At 32.0% G+C, this 22,531-nt stretch overlaps 4 protein-coding genes and 1 long non-coding RNA gene across 6 annotated transcripts; 3 read left to right on the plus strand and 2 right to left on the minus strand.

Annotated features, from left to right (window-relative positions):
- Positions 1 to 1,326: 1,326 nt before the first annotated feature.
- On the plus strand, positions 1,327 to 3,583 carry LOC106445821 (CASP-like protein 1E1). The gene is made up of 2 exons (XM_013887458.3): positions 1,327 to 1,699; positions 3,119 to 3,583. The coding sequence occupies exons 1-2, from the start codon at positions 1,458 to 1,460 to the stop codon at positions 3,447 to 3,449; spliced, it is 573 nt and encodes a 190-aa protein (XP_013742912.1). The 5' UTR covers positions 1,327 to 1,457; the 3' UTR covers positions 3,450 to 3,583.
- Positions 3,584 to 3,796: 213 nt separating this feature from the next.
- Positions 3,797 to 7,667, plus strand: LOC106450375. 2 transcript variants are annotated; one of them, XM_022712980.2, is made up of 3 exons: positions 3,797 to 6,214; positions 7,270 to 7,538; positions 7,630 to 7,667. In XM_022712980.2, the coding sequence occupies exons 1-3, from the start codon at positions 5,821 to 5,823 to the stop codon at positions 7,660 to 7,662; spliced, it is 696 nt and encodes a 231-aa protein (XP_022568701.1). In that variant the 5' UTR covers positions 3,797 to 5,820; the 3' UTR covers positions 7,663 to 7,667. The 2 variants fall into 2 exon arrangements, with proteins under 2 accessions (XP_022568701.1, XP_013747478.1); XM_013892024.3 differs by having other exon boundaries at positions 7,273 to 7,538.
- Positions 7,668 to 11,667: 4,000 nt separating this feature from the next.
- LOC106449438 (monothiol glutaredoxin-S4-like) lies at positions 11,668 to 12,324 on the plus strand. The gene has a single exon (XM_013891197.3). The coding sequence runs from the start codon at positions 11,891 to 11,893 to the stop codon at positions 12,197 to 12,199; it is 309 nt and encodes a 102-aa protein (XP_013746651.1). The 5' UTR covers positions 11,668 to 11,890; the 3' UTR covers positions 12,200 to 12,324.
- Positions 12,325 to 16,134: 3,810 nt separating this feature from the next.
- Positions 16,135 to 17,848, minus strand: LOC106430049. Its single transcript, XR_007326240.1, has 3 exons — positions 17,498 to 17,848; positions 16,797 to 17,222; positions 16,135 to 16,645 (listed from the first exon to the last, which is right to left on the minus strand). It is a non-coding gene; the product is annotated as an uncharacterized LOC106430049 (long non-coding RNA).
- A 2,783-nt stretch (positions 17,849 to 20,631) lies between these two features.
- Positions 20,632 to 22,290, minus strand: LOC106379828. Its single transcript, XM_048762861.1, has 5 exons — positions 21,842 to 22,290; positions 21,647 to 21,766; positions 21,384 to 21,560; positions 21,046 to 21,279; positions 20,632 to 20,951 (listed from the first exon to the last, which is right to left on the minus strand). The coding sequence occupies exons 3-5, from the start codon at positions 21,480 to 21,482 to the stop codon at positions 20,847 to 20,849; spliced, it is 438 nt and encodes a 145-aa protein (XP_048618818.1). The 5' UTR covers positions 21,483 to 21,560; positions 21,647 to 21,766; positions 21,842 to 22,290; the 3' UTR covers positions 20,632 to 20,846.
- Positions 22,291 to 22,531: the final 241 nt, after the last annotated feature.

The raw sequence follows: 22,531 nt of genomic DNA on the forward strand, positions 1-22,531 counted from the left end.
ATTTTTATTTAAATATTTTATTACATATTTTACATTTTTTCACACTTCTAAACTATTTAATTTAATTGTATTTACCATAATAATTCGATGTTATTTATTTTACGTATTAACCATAATAATTTCATGAGTTTAAATGAAATTACTCCATTAGTGACAAGAATTCAAACCAGTTACCAAATTGTTTTTCTTTATTTACATAATCAGTTAGACACTGACATTCAATTATACGTTCAGATACAAATCGATTTTTACGGGTATCAGGTTTTTTTATTTTACAATTAAACTATGTTTGCGTATAATAAATTTTCAGATAGGATTCGATCTGGATTCTTTCGCATCCGGATAAGTTTGTATGAACTTAAAAATATCTAATAATCTATATATTTAAAAAAGTTACTAAACAATTTGTAAAGAGATAAAAACAAAACTTCGTGTGGGTCAAGCTCTAGTTCGTATTGTATTTTTCTATTTAGCACATATATTTGCTCGTGTAATGCTTTGTTTTTGAAAATTTCTGAATATTAACTTTATAAAATTTGTTTTTCCAATCATATTTATCATATGAAAATATCTTTTTTTTTTGTCACATATGAAAATATCTATACTGTTTGAAAAAATAGACAAAGACTTATCAAAATATCGGCAATTGCTATTAAACCATTTGAGATCGAATATCAGTGTGTAGTATGTAGTATGTAGTATGTAGTATGTAGTATGTAGTATGTAGTATGTAGTATGTAGTATGTAGTATGTAGTGTGTACACATCAGTGTTACCTAATTCGACGCTTGCAATGAACACCCTAAAATTCGCAAACTCCACAAATTTTCTTCCCCCAACTTTCGATGAATAATGTATTCACACATTTGTTTTTTGTCGTTTCGACGACGTGTTCACACTTCATTTTACGTATCTATATAAATTTTTTATTTCGTAAGCTCAAGAACCTCTCTCGCCCCATGTAAACGCGAAGCCACGTAGACATCATTATTGCTATCCACACTTGAGGTGTGTTATGTAAGCATACACCTTTTTTCTTGAAACAGTAAGCTTATACCATTCCGGCAAGTAATAGTATATAATATACTCCCTCCGTTTCTTAACGATAGATTTTTTTTAAAAAAAGTTTGTTTCAAAAAAATATATTTTTTGTGTTTTCTATGATAAAATTGTAAAATTCAAAAAAATTAATTGACTTTATTGAATTACTATTAGTTAAAAGTTATTGAAAATTGAAAATTGAAAATTGCAGAAAACAATACATTTATTATGGTAGTTTAATGTGTTTTCTTAATATGTGTGAAAAAACTAAAAAGTCTATCATTTAGGAACGGAGAGAGTACTTCTCTCTACTCACAACTCCAGAGCTTTAGAAGTTGGGAAAATGCAATAATTTATTACTCCTCTAGTCCTTTCTCTCTCTCTATATATCTCTTTCTCTCTTTGGAGTGAGACGTAATGGAACAAGAGCGCAAGAACAATATGAATGGGATGGAAATTGAAAAAGGAAAGAGGGAGAGTGGGTCAAGAAAAGTTCTTGAATTAACAATGAGAGTGTTGGCTTTGGTTCTTACAATGGTGGCTGCAACTGTACTTGGTGTCGCGAAACAGACAAAGGTTGTGTCTATTAAGCTTATTCCAACTCTACCTCCTCTTGATGTCTCGACAACAGCCAAAGCTTCTTACTTGTCTGCCTTTGTGTAAGCCTCTCTCTTACTTTCTCATTTCCACCGACCATGAATTGATTGTTACAAACACAACTTTTACATGCGCTAGCTAAAACTAAAAAATCAAAATTTAAATTATAGATAAGTTTTTGTTTTATTAATCATTCAATAATTTTTCAAAATGAAAAATGGTTACGGAACCATTCATATATATGAGATTTAAGATCAGTTTTCGTTTTTTTTAACATATTGAACTTTATTAAAAAAAATCCTCATGAAGAGCACGGGATATAGACACTGGTTCATAAAAGGGGTAGCTAAAGGCCGCATAATTTGCATCTTTGTCGTTAATTTGTACATATTTAAGCTTTTCAATTACAAGTAAAATTTTGTTCAAATTGGTTATAGACTTATAGCTGTCGATTGATTTGAAGTACTCTCTCCGTTCCTGAAATTAAGATGTTTTAGATTTTTTACTTGTTCCATAAAGATAGATTTTCTATATGTTCAAGATATTTTTTTATACTTTTAAGAAACATCAAGTGAAAATATTTGAATTGATTAAATTTCATTGGTGAAAAGTTATTGGAAAGTGTATAATAAAGTAAAAGAAAAATTAAATTATAAATATTTATTGAATTCTTAATAAGCGTGAACACTTTAGAAAATCTTATTTTCATGAACAGATGTAGTAGTAAACACGGATCAACGCGCAGTCACTACAATACGCAAATTAGAATACTCACTCTGCTTCATAATAAATGCCATTCTAACTTCTTTTTTTTTGTTACACAAAAAGTATCATTTTACAATTTCAATGCAAATTATACTTATTCTCATCTGAAAATTAATTGCAAATTGCATTGATTTTATAAATAATTTTATTTATCTCAAATACTATACTATTGGTAAAGGAGATGTAATTAATAATAATTTACATATATTTCAATAATTTTTTTTAATTTGTACGAAAAATGTCATAGTGACACTTATTTGCGTAATATCTGAAAATGTTACAACTACGGATAAATTGACAGATCTGATACATACCGTTGCATGCGCATAAGGAATGCTGAACTAATATTTTACTTAATTACCGTTAATTACTGACTTTATGTGTTATATGTCCATGTATAACAGTCATACATGTGTCCACATATATGTAGAATAATATAAAATCATTGACAGATAGACAGTGTTTAGTAAATTTCGTAATTATCTTATCATAAATGTTCAACTACCCAATTTTTTTTTTCATAACAGCGATGTTGGTCCACAGAAAATTTAATGTACAGTGACTGTAGCTGGCATGACGAGCAATAAATAAACAACATTTTAATACTAATTATAAAAACAAGACAAATTCATAGCTTGCTTAAAATACAGAAATTAAGCAATATATGATTGTTGGAAAAAAAAAAGAAGCAATATATGATTATATAAATGCTGTAGGTACAACATTTCGGCAAACGCTATAGCTTGCGGTTACACAGCAATCTCGATAGCGGTTCTGATGATCTGCAAAGGCAGAAGAAGCAAAGGGTTGTTAATGGCGGTTTTGATAGGAGATCTAGTAATGGTGGGTTTGCTATTTTCTGGCACTGGAGCCGCCGGTGCAATCGGGCTAATGGGTTCACAAGGGAATAAACATGTGATGTGGAAGAAAGTTTGTAACGTCTTTGGAAAGTTCTGTCACCAAGCTGCTGCTTCTGTTGCCATCACTCTTCTTGCTTCAATTGTGTTTATGCTTCTTGTTGTTCTTGATGCTATGAAGCTTCCTTAAAATTTAATACCCTAAAACGAGTGCTTTAATTTACTGTTTCTGCTTGTTTCTTCTCGTTTGTTATGTGTAAAGTCATTATCAACAATCATGTAACTGTCTATTTGCTTTTAATGTTTAGTCAAATTGTTTTCTTATGGTGTTACCATTTATTCAATCATCGTAAAATACTTCTCTTCCCTTTACTATATAGCATGGACATGCCACTAAAGTGAAATATAGATGTAAGTTGTAACCATTGACAATTTTACTAAGAGAAAATTCTTTTATAACTATTCAAATGTTGTGTAACGCCCAACCGCCAACGGCTAATGGGCCATCCACGTCCGCTCTCTCGGTCTGTGGGCCGCATTCCGTTCCAACGATCGGTACGCTAATTTTTCCAAATCCTCGAAATCATTGTTTACTGACCCTGCAATCACCACCCGACCTTGACCTCATTCGCACGGTATCGCGAAAACTTCCCGATAGGTCACCCATCCTTTTACTACTCCAGCCCAAACACGCTTAACTCTGGAATTCTAAACGGATGTAACACGAAAAAGGTAAGTCAACTTTGGTGATACAGCTAGTCAAATCAATTCTCTTAAACCTTTCCATATATCACAACTCGGGATGTTACAATTCAACCCTCTTAAATAACACAACATCTTCGTTGCGCCTCATGACATGTCTCAAGACGCCTCTCGGGTCAGAACCGAGATGGCTAACCTGGTTTTGATACCACTTGTAACGCCCCGACCGTCAACGGCTAATGGGCCACCCATGTCCGCTCTCTCGGCCCGTGGGCCGCATCTCATTCCAACGATCGGTCCGTTAATTTTTCCAAAGGCTCGAAATCATTGTTTACTGACCCTGCAATCACCACCCGACCTTCCCCGTGCTTTGGCCTCACTCGCACGGTATCGCGAGTCACTTTCCGATAGATCATCCATCCTTTCACTACTCTACCCCAAGTACGCTTAATTCTTGAGTTTTAAACAGATGTGTTACGGAAAAAGTAAGCCAATTTTGGTGATATAAGTAGTAAAATCAATTATCTTAAACATTTTCATATATCAGAACTTGGATGTTACACGTTGTTTTACTATTCTAGGCTTACGCACAAAAAGGGGACAGTTCTTCTCATTATGGGCCAAGTTCCTAAAGGATACAAAATGACACAAAGAGTAACCGTAGAATGCATGAAATTGAATAGTCGAACCATTTTCTGCTTATTTTTGTCAAATTCTTTTTTTGATAAAGGCCTTCATTTTTTAAAATATTTACAAACAAGAGTAAAAACATTACGATAGAAAAACAGAATAACAAGGAGAGAGAAAGGAGAAGCTAGGAGGATGTAGGTAAAGCACGAAGCTCTTCCTAAAACCGAAAGAAATCAGATCGTGAGCCAAATCTCAAGAAGAGATCCACCGCATGGTCTGCCCATTTTTTTCAGCACCGTTGCAGGAGGACGCGTTACTACATCATGTAGCCTTAAATTTCGTTCTTTCCAAAGCTCATAAGTAGATACAAGCCTGCCAGGCCTGAAAACATGCCAAAGTAGTAGCTGTGGAACGAGGTTAGAGTGACAGCCATTGGAAATTGCATTCGCCAAATTTCGTTCTTTCCAAATTTCGTTTTTGTCAAATTCACATATTGGAAATTGCATTCACTAACAAAAAAAACCATAATTTACTAACTAAAATTACACCTCCTCTCTTCTTTTTTTTTTTCTTCCTATTTCTCTTTATCATCTATCTCCAAAACTATTTTTTTTCTTTTTTCTATTATTTCACAAATAAGCCCTTCGCATGTTCTAGTACTAAAACATGCATTCACATTTTTATTTTTATCTACCAGTGGAACCTCTTTTTAATAAGCAAATTCCATAAACTCCACTCAAATGATAAAAACTATACTGTTTTTCTTGTCGATCTACAGTAGTCAAGTTACTAGTTACGTTTTTCAGTCAATACAATACAACAACTTTTAGTTTCAAATTTCTTTAATAAAGAAAAATTAGTTTATTTATAAAGGTATTTTTCTATTTGCCCCTCAATATTTTAATTTTAGGATGCCTCCCATGTCTCTCTAACTAAATATAACCTCTCTATTCTATTAATAAGAAACAGAAAACTAAATAATTCAAATTTCTTTTGAAAAATGGTATAGCCTTAAGTTTGGAACACCAAGCAACATCTAAAAGAGATCAAAAGAACCATTTTCTAACAAAAGCGAATCACAACGCAAAAAACCAACAATAACTGGAATTGGTTTATCGTTCACTTAAATCTGCTTCATTAAAAATTCATCAAAAAGATTCATCCTTTCCATCAACATATTGCTTTTCTTTTCTTCATAGAATCAACTTATCTTAATTACAGAAATAAAAATGGGTTGTGGAAAATCAAAACACGATGTTGTTACGGGAAACACCAGAACGGTTAGAAAACCCTTAGAAGCTGAATCAGTGAAGGGTAAAGAAAATGAGACAATAAGGAAACAAGAAAGCTGCCAATGCCAGAAAAGCACCGACGTCGCCGCTGCGGTTTCTGCAGACCGGCCAGATACCACCTTGGAAAACAATACCCAGAAGGAAAAAGAAGCTGAAGTAGATTGTGGTGAGAAGCCAGAGGAAAAGGAAGCTGGGGAAGATGAACACAAAGCAGAGGAAAAGGAAACCGCCATTTTGCCGCCGGTAATGGCAATAGTGCCAGAAAATATTGTGACGGAGGAAACATCCAACGACGTAAATGAGAGCGTTTTGATTGTGGATAAACAAAATGGTACGCAAATTATATATACCTTCTTTTTTTTTCTGTCATCTGTTACATTAATAAAAGGTCACCAAGACCAACATTCAGTTACACAACTTCAGCCACACGGGAGGAACACCCTTTATCCAAAAACCAATCAGACCAACACAACAAACCAATAGCAACCCTTCCCCGATATATAACTACTGCTACCTCTAGGTTCACCAACCAATAAAATTTCATTAGTTCAAATTCGATATCTTTTAAAAAAGAAAACAAAATATTGTCAGGTTATATTATGTTTTCAAAATAAAAAAAGTAAAAAAAAAAATAGTAGTTACAGAAAAAAAAAGTAACAAAAAATATTTTTAACGTCGTCACCAAAATACTAAACCCTAAATCCTAATCCTAAACCCTAAATCCTAAACCCTAAATCTTAAACCCTAAACCCTTGGGTAAACGCTAAACCCTTGGGTAAACCTTAAACCCTTGGATAAACCGTAAACCCTTGGATAAATTCTAAACTCTAAATAAAAAAACACTAAAACCCTAAAACCTAAACCCTAAACCCTAAACCTTAAATCCTAAACCCTAAACCCTTGAGTGTTTTAGGATTTAGGGTTTAATGTTTTGCTGACGACGTTAAAAATATTTTTTTTTGTAATTACTATTATTATTATTATTTTTTTTTACCTTTTAATTTTAAAAACATAATATAATTTGACAATATTTTGTTTTCTTTTTAAAAAGATATCGAATATGAAATAACACAATCCTATTGGTTGGTGAGGTTCACCCTAGGGGGTGAACTCAAGAATAAATCTTTCACGGAGATCATGTTTGTTTTACTAACCCTCTATTAATCAATTAATGTTGTGTTTCAAAAGAAAAAATGTTGGCTATTTAACGAAAAAACCATGTATCTTGTCATGCTTTCATCATTTCCATGCGGTTTATAATGTCTAAAACATTTATTTTATATAGAAATTATACACCTAATGTAGATTATAAGTATATTTTTTTCCTCAGAGTTGTTTGTCTATTGTGTAGAAAACATTGACGCATATGTTTTTCGGTTTGAATAGCAGAGGAAGGTGATATTGAGACTGTGGTCGAAGAGGAAAAAAGTATTGACGATAAAATTTCGGGTGATGTCGACACTGAAATTTCACCTCCTGAGATTGAAGAACCAAAACCAGATGTACAAACTTCGGAAACAACAGAATCAGAAGTTCAAGATACTTTAACTACAGAGAATGTAGAGATTGTGGCAGCAGAAAACGTAGAAACTGCGTCCACAGATCACGATGAAGTTCCGGTTTTAAAGGACGAAGATAAAGTTGATCATGTAGAGGTATATACAAGTTAAATAATTAGTTTGATATCATAGGAATGATACAAGAAATCTCTTACATAACTTGCCTTTTCGTTTTGGGGTTGTGTAGGAAAATCTGGCAAAGGAAGTTGAGTCGGCATGAACAAAACAAAGATATCGATCAACTTTAATCCATTTATAGAAACACTCCATGCACCACAAAATCAAATCTATTGTTTCTTTATTTGGTAATATATTTGAAAAACGATATTCAAGGACTGTATTTTGTTACGTTTAAACATATTTATAACTTTTGGTGGAAAAACATATTTAAAACTTTAATTTAGATGGAATAAAGGTTTGATTATTTTAGCAGGAAAAAAAACCGATTGTTTGTTGTTACAAATCAAAGACGCACAAATGAAGAATTGAAGGAACTTATGTGTGTTATTGCAGAATGTTTATACACACTTATACACTACAAGACCTTATTCTTGCTTGCCTAATCTCTATGATTACAATCAGCTACTTACAAAAATACAGAATAATGTAATTGCACAATCGAAGAAATTGATATTTGATACTATGTACTATGTAGGACCGCGACTGGTTCCAACATTATTAATCAGCTACCGTTACATTTTTCTGTATATAGATATGCAAGCATGCATATCATAATAAATCAGTGTTATTAAAAAAATAACTTTCGGAAAAAAAGATATGCAAGCAGGAATCTAATTATGTAATGTACACTGAAAATTAAAAACTTTATTATGATGTAAAGAATAAGATAAAATTTATATTATTATTTACGCATAATATTCTCCAAAACAGATGATCAACTGAAAATTAAAGACGAAATACCTCTAGTAGGTAAAGAATTGTATACAATAAGTTAATGTTACTGTAAGTCAAAACGATGACGAAACTGAATTATGTTGGACGCTTTGCTAGAGAATAATCGAAAAGAGAGAACATCGGTTTTGTTTGCTCTAAAGATTAAGAGCTTCTACTTAAAGCTCTTTATTATGAAGCAAATTTATCTACATGGCAAAGTTGTATTGTAAAATAAAGTTTGATTTTGTACTTGGGTTTATCATATCAAAATATATCTGAAAAGGGTTTTATAGATTTGACCAAAAAAAAACGATAACATTTGATGTAATATCACTTGTATGAAATTTATGGAAAGGGTTTTCTTAAAACAAAATGGAGAACTAATTCAAATAACTAGCTGTTTACCATGTTACTGATGGTCTGTTGAAAATATGTAAATTAACATCACATATTAGATGTCAACTTTTTTTTTGAACATTGAAGAAGGCCAAGTTTTATCCTAGAGTTCATCATTTAAAAACGCAAAATTTATCAGTTTCGTCATGGATATATATATATGCATAGCTCAAAAGTAAAAATAACTACTTTAGTTTGTATGGTTTTAATTTGTATGAATTATTAAGCGTTAACTATTAATTTTATATAATCGTCCTATGCCAAAAAAACATAAAATGTGTGTTTGCTGATTGTTATCTAGCTAGTCAGACGTGAAAATTAGCTGCAAGTTGTATAAATTTGATTGATATCTGGATCTTATAACAAATCTATCAAGTATAATCAGAAAAAATATTTTTTATCAATTTAAAGATAGTTTTGAATTTGGATAAATCCATCACTAAATTCTTCACTATCCATAACAAAGTTTTCTTGGAAGTGATTGTTCAACCTCATTATAGAAAATGGCATTCTAACTATTACACCAAAGTGTGTAAAGAATTGGATTCTACCATATAATGAACTTTGTTAGATTGTTACATATTTTATTCCATGTTATAGGACGGTACGGACCAGTTGAGGAATTAGATGTGATTTGGCATATTATGTACATACATATATGTGTCGGTACGTGAATCACGTACACTGAAAATCATAATAAACTTTTATCTTGACATAAGAATAACGACTCTTGAGATCAACATTGGGCCAACATTTAAATCATTGAAAGGCGCAAAATAAAAAATGTGACTTAACATTTCAGTTGTTTTATTTTGGAATACAACTTGCCTGCTTCTCTATCAAATCCATCTCTTAGCCATGAGTTTGACTTGACATAACTTTTATTCATCGAATAGGGAATAAAGCTCAAGTTGGTTTGATTCTTGAGGCTTGACATCGTAATATTCGAACTTCATGCATGACGATAAGGCTAAAACGGAACCACATAGTTTACCTTTTTCTCACAAGTGGTCAGGATTATTGAGGTAATATCATGCGATCTCTAATTTCACAAATATTGAAGAAGCAAATGAGCTGGAAACTTTATATCTAAGCTTAGCACCTGTATTGAAGAAGCAAATGAGCGTCTTAAGACGTATCTAAAAGTTAAACTATCTCAAAGGAGTGGCAACGATCAAATTTGTATGTAAAATCGAATTTTCAGCACAGCGCTGTATAAACCTGATGATAAAAATCAACATTAAACCGGTTACAAAAATAATTATAAGACAATAAAAATCACAAAACATTGAACAATTTTACTTTTCACTTTTTTTATAACATATAGTTATTTTGGTAATTAGTTGCACAAAATAGTTATATTAGAAAATAAAACTTTCGTATCAAACTAAAAGATTGGAAGCTATTTTTAGACGTGTTAAAAAAAAGGAAAGCTATCTCTTATATATTAAAAGAAAAACATTGTAATAAATGCGTTCACACTAAACTGGATACATGTCACATGTAGAAATATTGTAATAAATGTGTTCACACTAAAATAGACACATGTCTCATGTATAGAACTTCTCAGTCAAACTCTACATAAATATGTTCACACTATGTATTTTACGTTTTTTAATATAAAACTCATATGCATGGTTCTTCTTTACATTATTTTTATTGTTTACGAATAGAGCTGGACAAATTATTCATTAATTTTGATTCAATTCGTTATCCGTTTTGATTCGAACAGAAAAATCTGGATATTCGTTACTCTATGAAGCAAATTAAATACTAAAATGCAATATCCGTAAAAAAAAGCAAATCACAAATATCAATATTTATAGGAACGGATATCCAATTAGATCCGTTATATGCACATATATACATATATTTAAAGAATTATATATAAGTTATATATTATAGTTTATATAAATTTTATAATATTTTTATTTTTAAATAATTTTATTTTTCATGTATTATTTTGAAAAATGTCATTTAATATTAATTAACAGTATCTTTATATATTTATCAACCATCTTTATATACTTTTACATACACATACATGTGCACATTGACGTGAGCACCTTAGAACTAAGTATTTACCACAACTGAAATATCTAATTTTTTGGAAGTTAAAATATTATTTTTCTTAATGTTTTTTTCACTATCGACTAAATTGTAGTAAAATGATTTGTCTTAATAATTATTTTTTAAACTATTATCTGTTTAAAAACTATAATATGAAATAATTGATTCGACATTACGACTATCTAAGATTCATAACATGAAAAAAAATAAATAATAGTAATTTTTGATTATCACAAAAAAAAAACATCAAACATTTTAACCGAACAAACCAAATACATATTGATTTTAAAATGATAGTTATATTTTAGGAGATTAAAAACCAAAAAAACAACCTAAAACCGAACCGATAACCAGATTAAACAGATTTATATCTCTTTATTAAAAAATAAAGAAACTAATAATCACATTCCGCGCAAGGCACGGATTATTACCTAAGTCTTTAGATTATTCTAGTTTCAAGAATGTAACAAACTAAATAATGCGATATAAGAAAATGCGATACTGCAGTTCTTTTTACAGCTCAATAAATTGAAAGACCGTACTACTTATAAACATCACATGATTCGTCCGTATCATAATATATTCTCCACAGCTAAGATTTTGTAATATCCTTTTCTAAAAGAAGACTCAAACATTGTTTTATCCCTTTCCCAGTTGATAACCTTTTTTGATCCTTTAGTCTGTAATAGCCACGAGTAACTCAACCGACCATAACTCCAACTTTTTACATATATTCCCACCATCTTAACAATATTTTTTTTTGAAACTAAATCTTAACAATATTTTGTTATTTAAAAAATGTGGGAACCCTTTATAGTATTGAAAACCAGACACGTACATTATATCCCCAAGATGAGAGAACAATAGCATAGAATCTTCATTTCATTTGTCTGCATGCCTTTGTGAAGATGCTATATATAGGAACGCTTATAGTCGATCTTATTACATCAAACACAAGAATTCAAAGTCACTTCTCTCATCTTGGTCCCAAAATTCCTAAAGCTTTCCAGTTTCCACATTTCCCCTAAGTTGAAAATTTTTCATATTCTAAAAGGAAAATTCTTCCAGAAACCATACTTTTATCACCGATGGAGAAGCTACAAAAGATGGTATCCGAGAAACCTGTTGTGATATTCAGCAAGAACTCGTGCTGCATGTCCCACACAATCAAGACTCTCTTTGTCGACTTTGGCGTGAACCCAACGATCTATGAGTTAGATGAGATCAACAGAGGTAAGGAGATAGAACAAGCACTGGCTCAGCTAGGCTGCAGCCCGACTGTTCCTGTGGTGTTCATAGGAGCCCAACTGGTTGGTGGAGCCAATCAAGTCATGAGTCTTCATCTCAATCGCTCTCTCGTCCCAATGCTTAAGCGCGTTGGAGCGTTATGGGTTTGATTATAAACGCACACAATATTCTAATGTTTTGTAAGAACAAGATGAAACTAAAAAAATGAAATCATCTATACATATATTTGAAGTAAGTCTACCTAAGTTTTGAGGAGATAATGAGTCTACCTATTTTTAAATCGTGCAATTATTGAAGTCAGCTAAAAATAATAATATATCTTTCTAAAATTTCGGTGTTCAACCCGGATAAATATAAATAGTGCACCCCAATGGCTCAGTCCAATCGTACCTACAATCCAACATTCTCCTAATATGGTTACATAAATAAACCATTTTTATATAGAAAATTTTAAATAGTAAGTTAAACCTTAACTAAAGCATGTCAGGTACATTTAAACATAAGTCTCAATCAGTAACATGATGAACCTTCACACAGTATCTGAATAACAACAATGGTATAATCGGAAAGTGTTTTTTTGTTTGCTTAAAAATTTGGTAATCGGAAAGTTAGATCGGGGAAATATGCATGTGACATTGTGAAGCTAATAGTTCCGGTGTTGTATATTAACTCTTCCAAAGATTTTGTGTACTCGTTTTTGTAAATCTCTGACGAAGATTTCGGCAACAGGCCACGCTCCTCCTTCCCACGAAATATCTAGGGACTTCATCTCTGTCCGCTATTGTTTTTAAGTTCGGTCTTCAGAGTTGTGATCAAAATGTAAAGTTTCTATCGACAACAACCAATCAGCTTGAGAACACAACACGCAATATCTCAAAATCTTGAAAAAATGGTGTTTAAGTCGTAATCAGAAACCTTAAAAGAACAAAACATTTGTAGGTCAATTTTGTGTTCCATTAAAGATTCATTACTTACATATTGTGTCATTTTAATATAGTTCAATATCACACATGAAATTAAGAGACATTAGATATTCTTTAATATGGTTTTCCGTTAAAGATTATTTTCATATATTCATTTTTTATCCTAACAAAATTGTATATACAATATGTGCTTAATGAAATATCTAGGTACTAGATTACGATCCGCGCTTTGCGCGGGATGAACATTATATATAAAAATTATATTATGTATTATATGTTTTTACATATTATGAAAAAATATATATTGAATAATTAAAAGTCAGTAACTATTACATATGTAATTAAATTGGTGCGAACACATAAATCAATTTTATTAATCTAAACAATTATTTGATAGAATATATAATTAAATTTAAATGATATTAACATACATATTATATTTTTAATATTAATGTCTTTTAAATGATGCTACTCATATGTTTTTGATCATTTGTATCTTTTATAGCAAAAACTTTAAAATACTGATAACAACTTTTCTATTGTGAGATTAATAGTTTTAATAATTTATAATTTTAAAAAAAATCAAGTTGTCAATGTTTGTCCAAAGCTTTTACCAAAAAAAAATTGTTCAAAATATATTTTGAAATTAAAATATTTATGTATTTTATACGGTGTATAATTTAATTTAAAATAATATATATATATATATATATTTTTTAATATTTATATTTTAGATTTTTTATATATATAAAAATATATTTTAATCTTAATAATTATTTAAATTAAACTTTTTACTTATATGATTTTTCAGTCATTTGTATTTTTTCATAAGAAAAATTTTAAGCCATTGATCACAAAATTTGAATATGAGACTTTTGACAGTTTTAGTAATTTATAGTTGTTTTTAAAAATTCAAAATTTAACATATACAGAAAAATATAATTTTTATTATATGGTTAATGCAGTTTTTTTAATTTATTTTAATTTGTTAAAAATTGGTCAAATATGATAGAAGATACACTAATTTTTATCAAATCTTTATTATTTAAAATCATTAATTTTCAAATATACTGTAGCCAAATTAGACAATTCCGTAATTTTTATTTAAGAAAATAATAAAGAACATTAATAATGAATTTATGGTTAGTTCAATAAAAAACTTATTATATAATTAGATGAACCAACCTATTTTTCTAATGATTTTAATAATCATCGTAGTGATGACACGTGGCTACAAAAAAAATTGTAATGTTTCTCAACTAATATATAGGAGATTGTTAGTTTAAGTGACATTTATTTCTGTAAATCACACGTAGGATAGTGTTTTTTTAATAGTATAGATAAAAAGTTTACAATTAGAAAATGATATTTGTTATATATTTACAAATACAATTAGGATTATGTATTTACCTTTATAGAAATTAATCCACGTTATGCGTGGACTATCGATAAGATATACCACGTTAGTCACAGGCCTTTTTTAACCTGTGCGTTACCAAGGAAATGAAAAAGGATATGTGTAGGGATTCGGCTGATGGCAAGATCACCAACTTTGGAGATTTGTCAGAATTTTCTCCTCCGCTGAAGAAGCCGAAGATAGATCCGAAGGCTGAGCCAGTGGGGAAGGCTGAGGGAAAGGCAGTTGCAGTGGCTGAGGCGGAGTTACCACTAGGAAGGCGGGGTTTCCGCCCAAAAGATTGGAATGATCCGGAATATATGAGACAGGCTGATATTTTCCTGGAACAAGCTGAAAAGAGCAAGGTGACAACCTTTGTTTGATTGATAATTAGGGTTCGTTTTAGATCCCCATGGCATGTATTATTCTATTAATCTCACTTTGGGTTGTTCAATCTTAATCAGGGTTTCTATACAGGGGCGGATCTAGAACTGGATTTAATCGGGGGCACATAACATTTTTCACTATATTTTATAATTCATTAGAGAGCACTGTCATTGATTAAGCTTAATTACTCAAAGAAATTGAAAAACTAGATGGGGGCATGTGCCCCCATACGGTTCTTACTACGTCCGCCACTGGTTCTATATAGACTTGGATGAATTTGACTACAAATTCGTTCCCATCAAATTTGAATGGGGATTAAAGTTCGACGTCGAACTTAGCAATAAGGACTTGATGAATCTTCTCATCAAGGCAGCACTACAAGAAAATGAGTGTATTGTAACGAATATTTTCGTCACAATATAAAATACTAGGACCGGCCCATCCTACGGGCGGGAAGTTATAATAAAAAAGTTATAATAAATATTATTTTATATTAATTTATGAACCATTTTAAAATCATTATAGATTGAAAAATATTATAAACAAACAAATAATGAAAAAATATGAGATCATATTGCTATTTTTAATAAATATTTTGGTTTGAATTAAAATGACAGTAATCCTCATTATTCTTTAATAAATAGTATGTAGTGTTGGTTTGAATTATAATTTTAGTAAATTATGTTAAATCAGAATTTTGTTATTGATTTATTTTTAAAAAATGACTTCATCTAATCATATTTTCGGTCACATTCATCTTTTGCTATCTTCATGCATTGTCTGTCTATCCAACCATCAATGAAAAAGTTTACATTGATGCCGCAGAGGCTTTTATATACTTAAAATTTAAAAGAAAGTATATACTGAACTTTTAATTATTAACATCCTAAGTGATTTGGAGTTCTAGAATTCGTAGTTTACTTTCTCTTCGTATTCATTTGTTAGGCGTAATTAGAATAATGTAGCACATGCTATCGCCGAAAAGGATTTTCCTAAGGGAGCTTTCTATAATGATTAGAAATAGCCACCTAAGTAGCTTACTCCAAGTTTGTATTCTGATATTCAACTTTCAAGTTAATAAAATCTAACTTTGTCGAAAAAGCTAAGTTTAATGCCTTTTTTTTTATGATTTCATCATAATTGAAGTCTGAAATATGCATTGATGTACATTTCCATTTTCTGAGGTTCTCCACTTCAAAACTATCTCATGTTCGACGAACTACACGATATAGTTATGTTTCACGGCACCATAAATCAGCACATATCTCCTAAGCATGCATACTCTAAAGCTCTGATATCAGCTATGATAGCTAGAGAAACCACAAATCTATGCGTCTGGGCAAAAAAAAATGAAACTATTCAGAATTTTACTCAAACCTGAAGCATGAAAATATTGGAAAAGTACGTTAAGTACATGACAGAGCAATCAGAGGCGCTCCAGACACAATAATTAATTGATCTCAAATGTTCTATTTTGTCTAAATATCGAGCCTAAGCAGATCAAGGTCTGGTTTCAACTGTAGGTACAAACTCTTTCATTGATTCTTTTACAATTTAGAATAAGATTCAAAGTGATGGCCGCTCGTGGAGTATCCTTTTTCTGCTCTTAGTCTGTGATTTCATCCTCCAATGCAACTTCATGGTTTTTTTCAAAAGGTTTTTTTTTGTCACATCTAAAACCACCTGAGAAGGTATATTGTGAGTGAAAAGGTGAAAGATAAGTTGTTAAAATAGAAGTGCTTCAAAAAAAAAAAAAAAGTTGTTAAAATAGAAGACCAAAAGAGAAATTGATATGCATTTGGCTTGTCTCATCTCCTCATCCATACTCTAGTACATATGGCTGGAAAACTTGTTCAAAGCAGCATTTCCATCTAGCTTGTCATCTCCTCCTGCACATTCAAAAACGATGACTAGAAATAGTATAAAGTAACGCAAAGCGGCTGGAACTTTGGCCAGATCTGTAGAGTATAGTGAGTAAACAGTCTACACGTGCTAAGAAAGTCTACAATGTATGGTTAGAAAGAAAAGAAGAGAACAAACCTTTATTGAGAACAATGGGGATCTTTTACCGGGAACTTTCACATCGTGCAAGTAGCTAAATTCTAAAGCAATGAGAGACATCGTTGGCAGATGTCATGTAAAACCTCCATCAGTTTCTGGTATTTACAAAATTAGAACATATAATATGTGGACACCATTTTTATCATTTCCAAATAGCATGTCGAAATAAATTATGGTTATCAAAAATTACAATATTTGCATCTATAACGATGATTTTATCATGAGAAATTTGAATTTGGAGGAAAATTTGTTAAACCTAAATTTTGCTGGTACCAGACGAAGAGATTGTGGACGTATGACAGTGGCATAATCAATTGAAGAATTGAAGATTAGCCAAAGTTCTTCATCAAATCTTTTGTTTTTGTGACTAAAGAAATTCTTCCTGGCGTTCTATGTTTCCAAACACTGCGATACATGAATTATCAAAGAAAACAATCATAGGATTGGCAATCTAATCATCACTAAGACCCTAAAAATCAAAACCCAGAGCGGACCTTCGATCCAAAGTGGGTAAACTGAATCGATATAAAAAATGTTGATTGTTAATGAGAGGTTGTGTGTAGGGTTTGATTACAGAGGAGGGAGACGAAGCTGCAACGAATTGCTTTTAAATAACAATAAGTATTAACTGAATAGATAGAGAGGGAGAAGACGATGATGTTCAGGAGTTGAGGACTGACCTTCTTATAGGTGAATAAAACATCGCCTTGAAGAAAAATAAAAAGCATTGAATGATCTGTAGTGATTGTTGTGGGTCAAAGGAGTAAAGATGGTTCTTAATGGCGAAGAATGGGTGAATCCGTAACGTTTTGGAGGAGAAGAATCTAAGATGAACAGACGCGAACGAAGATCGACCCAAAGATTCATCAGGAAGATTCTTCTCACACAACCTCCAGAAACTCCACTAATGGCGATAATTCTTAATAGGATGGATGTCTCACGATGAATCCTAGAAGAAGACGATGGGTGTCGTGAAGAATAAGATGTTAACCTTTCAATCGGACTGAGTTATCAATACCATTAAAACACGATCATTCTCGAATTATATCCTTAATCAAAATTGCACTTTTCTCAAAAATACCCTTATTTTTACAAAGAATTAATAAAATTCATTAATGGCATTTAAGTTTTTTGGTTTTGGACCTACTGATACACCTAAATGGATCTATAAATAATAGGCCTATATATATATTTAAAATATATATTAATTTTAAATTTAATATAAGTATAAATATATTATGAACAATAAATGAATTAAGAAACATGAAAATATTATTTTCTTAAATATACGTATCAATATTCAAAATAGATCATTTGAATATTATACATATTTTCAATACAAACCAAAATCGTATATCCTACACCATATATCATATACATATTTGAATATCATTTTTCAGTGTATAATGTCATTTTATACATAATATTAATATGACAATTACGAGTGTTCAAGAATATTTTAAAAACTATCTTAAAATAAATTTTTAAATCTAAAATACAAACACAAACTTATAATAGATTATTAATAACGAAAATAAACTAATATTGTCATATCAATAAGTTATTTTATATTATCATTTTTTATTTAGATAACATGATAAAATTTTATCAAATTCTAAGAAATCACTAATTTATGTAATATTAATAAATATATGAGTAATTTAATCAATTTTTTTAAAAAGTACTATAAGATATTTTGTTATCGGATCAATAGTATCAGATCGCGGGTTAATAGTGAGTTTTTAGGTTTTTACCGGGTTATATCGGATTTTTAATTAACAAATTTTTCATTAAATCCGAACAGGATTATATACAATGTATCGGGTCTATAGGTTCAAACATGAATCTGGGTCAGATATGAAAACAAATTTTAAAACTCAAACATTATTATAGAACAGCTACCATATTTCGAACAAATACCATATTTTGAAGAGAAAAAAAACAAATGATAAAAACCTAAAAACTCAATTGTTATGGTTCGAAATGAAAAATAATGGTAATTTGTAAATCAGTTTTCGATTAATAAATGAAAAACAAACAAACCCGCGCTTTCTAAGCGCGGGTCAAAATCTAGTTGTCTGTAATAAAACATCGCGTTGTATTGCTCTTTATCGGATTGAGTTTTATTAAGAAAATATAAAGCCCAGACACAAACAGAAGCCCACATATATGACACACTAAATTAAATGAAATGTTGAGTTTTGGTCGACATGACATGTGTCGACTGGACAAGGCGCGACTTTCTGACGTGGCAGGTGACGTGGCGCAACAGGAGGGAGGCAAACATTTTTTTTATATAGATTTCGTCACAATATTGACATTGTGACGTATTTGTAACCATACGTATACGGTTGCAATACGATCGTCACAAATTTTTTTTGGTAACAAAAATGTAACAATGTTGCGACGTATTGAGACAGTAACAATTGCGACACAAGTTGTTGTGACGATACATAAAAGTGAAAAAACAGTCACAATTACCGAATAATAATCAAGTCACAAAACTGTCAAATTATGTGACCATTACAATGTCTCAGTTTCGTCACTTGGTGTGACCAAAAAGTGGTCACTAATCGTCACAACTGAAGACTAATTGGCCGTCACTAAATGGTATAATTTGCTACTGATTTCTGATCATAAAATTATCAGGATACTTGGTCACAAATCAGTCTTCATTTGATACTAATATATTATCTCGTATTTCTCACAATTTTTACTAATTTAGTCACGACTTTACTGAATTAAATATATATCCACATATTTTTTTATTTACATGTCGTTTGTATTACATTGTGATTTTAATATTTATTTACCAAAAAGAAATAATCTGAAAAAGAACAATTTATTAAAAATAAAATTTTCATAACATGAAACACTCGTAAATATAGTGTAAACTTGAACAACAATTAAGAATGCAAAAAAAATAGCATAAAGTAATTAAAAGCATATAAAATAGCAACAAACTAAAATAGCACCAAAACCAAACTAGTCTGTGCCGAAACAGAAAGCCTTTATAGCTTCAAATCGTTTCTTGAAGAGCGCATTATGTCGAGATGGGTGGATCATTCCAACATCACGTTGTACTGGAACATGTGCAACTTCTTCCCTATTATACTGGTTCAGAGTTAACACCATGTCTTTAGGAAAGAGCAGACGGAGAACCATTAGGTTGGGTATTTGATCATATCTCATATGAACGTCCATCTATTGTTATTGGTGGTCGAGTCCTCTACAAAGGAAACCAAAAATAAACTGATCAGTGTACATATCTTTTTCCTCGCTAAATCACTACAAGAAAACACCGGTATTCCAACGACAAATATCGTCGGTATGTACTCGGAATAATGGTATTACGAGAACATACTGACGAGAATGGTCGTTGGAAATTTCTCGTCGGAAAGTAAAATTTCCTCGGAATTTCCTCGAAAAATTCCGAGGGAATACCGAGAATTAAAGATTCCGAGGACATTCCGAAGAAACATTTCCTAGGACTGTTTGTCGGTATCTCCTCGGATATTTCCAATGGAACGGTCCTCGGAAACATTCCGAGAGAAAAGAGGTATCGGAATATTCCGACGAACCTCGGCCGTCGGAATATTCCGAGAAACCTTTGCCGTCGGAATATTCCGAGGAAGTGTATCCGTCGGGATATTCCGAGGAGATATGCCCTCGGAATATTCCGAGAAAGTTAGTCGTCGGATTATCCCGAGGGATACACTTCCTCGGAATATTCCCAAAAATATTTTTTTTTTTAATTAATAAATTTTTTTTTTAATTGAAATTCAAAAATATAAAATTAAAATTGAAATAGAAAACATATTAGATAATATTCAAAGTTGTACATACCAAAATAAAACATTCAGAGTTTTTGAAAAAAAAAGAAAGAAACTACGGGAACTGCTCGTTCGGGTACATCCTCTTCATCATCTCCATCATTTGCTCGTTCTGCTTCCTTGTTGCCTCCCATCCCGCCTCTTGATCCGCCATCTTTTGCTCCAACGCAGCTATGCGGTCATCTTTGTCTTTCAACTATTCTAGCACTTCTGGATCAACATAGGGCTGTGGTGCAGAAGGATGAGCCGACCGGGCTCGACGACCCAAACCGACCAAACGTCCCTTCTTCTTTGGAACCGACTGAAATAGAAAATAAACAAATTTAAATAATAGAAAAGATGATAAAATGAAAATAAAGAAATAAATGAATTGAACTTTTTTATAAAGAACATACCAATTCAGCGATTTCGTTGATTCGAATCCGGGACAAGTTGGTCGAAGCCGTCGAAGTGGCGTCCAGGTCGGTTTGAAGCTGAGATAGACGGGTCTCTTCGTCTTCCTTCTGATTTTCGATCAGGCTGAGCACATCCCTCACAACACCACCATCAATCTCCCCGGTGTGCTTGTTGGTATGCGCCGTCTTCATTAGGACGAAATCATCAACCGGCTCGCCATCATTTTCATCCGCCTTGAAAAAAACAAAAGTTAAACAAACATTAGAAATTAGAAGAAATGCATAAAAATAAAATAAAAATACTTAAATAATTAAAAAAAAAAAGAGATTAAACTTACCAAGCGATCCCCCAGAGTGGCAATAGTCTGGGCACCCAAATTGTGCTTGTACATGCCCTTCCCGCCACGATCGCTCTTGCGGTTGGCGGAGTTGGTCATGGAGGTAGCTTTCGTCTCGTCCTTATCCCAATGCACACACAACTCCTCTCAGACCGTGTTGTTGATCGACTTCGGGACCTTTTAATAAAAAAATATAAAATAGTTTAATAAATCCAAAAATAGTTTAATAAATTCAAAAAATTGTTTAATAAATTAAAAAAAACCTGGTTGATGAGCCACTTCTGCTTCCACTCGTAGATCTGCTTCCCATAATTGTCCATAACTTTATGGACGAAGGCGTCACGGATAAAGTTCGTGTGATCGGGATTCCAGGTGAACTCTTGCTGAAAAAAAAACACAATTTGAAGAAATTTTATATTAAAGATTAAAAATATAAGTAAAAAAATTAGAATACTTACCGCTAACTGACGAAACCACATCTCCTGGTCCTCGGCAGGGAAGTGAGTGAAAGTCGGATATCCGTTGCTGAGGTTCGAGTACATCATATTGTTGATCCATGCGCTGATCCCGTTCCCGGATCGATTGAACCTAATATAAGAAACAAATTATTAATAATGAATCAAATTTTAATGAAAGGAAAAAAGAAGACTTTTAATTACCATGTTTGACGTCGTCCCTTTGGACACGGAGTGAGATAGGGAAGATGCTCACGACCGGGCTGTTGAACCAACTGGGCAACAGTCATCACTCCCGGAACGACAGGAGGAGCGGGAGGGGGTGCAGCAGTGGGAGGGGGTGCAGCAACGGGAGGGGGTGCAGCAGCGGGAGTAAAAATCGGAGCGGGAAATGAAGAATCCCGAGAGTGGTTGTGATACGCCCAAAAATAGGGAAGGATCACTCGACCGGACTAAAGGGATATGAACTCGCCAAAAGGGAGAACTGATGGATTGAACGGTGACACAATGGGTTGCGGATGGCCCAATGATACTACCAGACTTCAGTTGGTGCTTGATATGACTCACAAGTCCACCAAAAGAAGGATTTCTAAACGTTGCCTGATATGACGCACAGGTCCAACGAATTAGAGGCTGTTTACTCGGAGATAACCTCACCAAGAAACAAAGAAGTGTTCTACAAAGAACAAAGAG

Source organism: Brassica napus, chromosome C7, assembly GCF_020379485.1.
Source record: "Brassica napus cultivar Da-Ae chromosome C7, Da-Ae, whole genome shotgun sequence".
NCBI lineage: Eukaryota > Viridiplantae > Streptophyta > Magnoliopsida > Brassicales > Brassicaceae > Brassica > Brassica napus.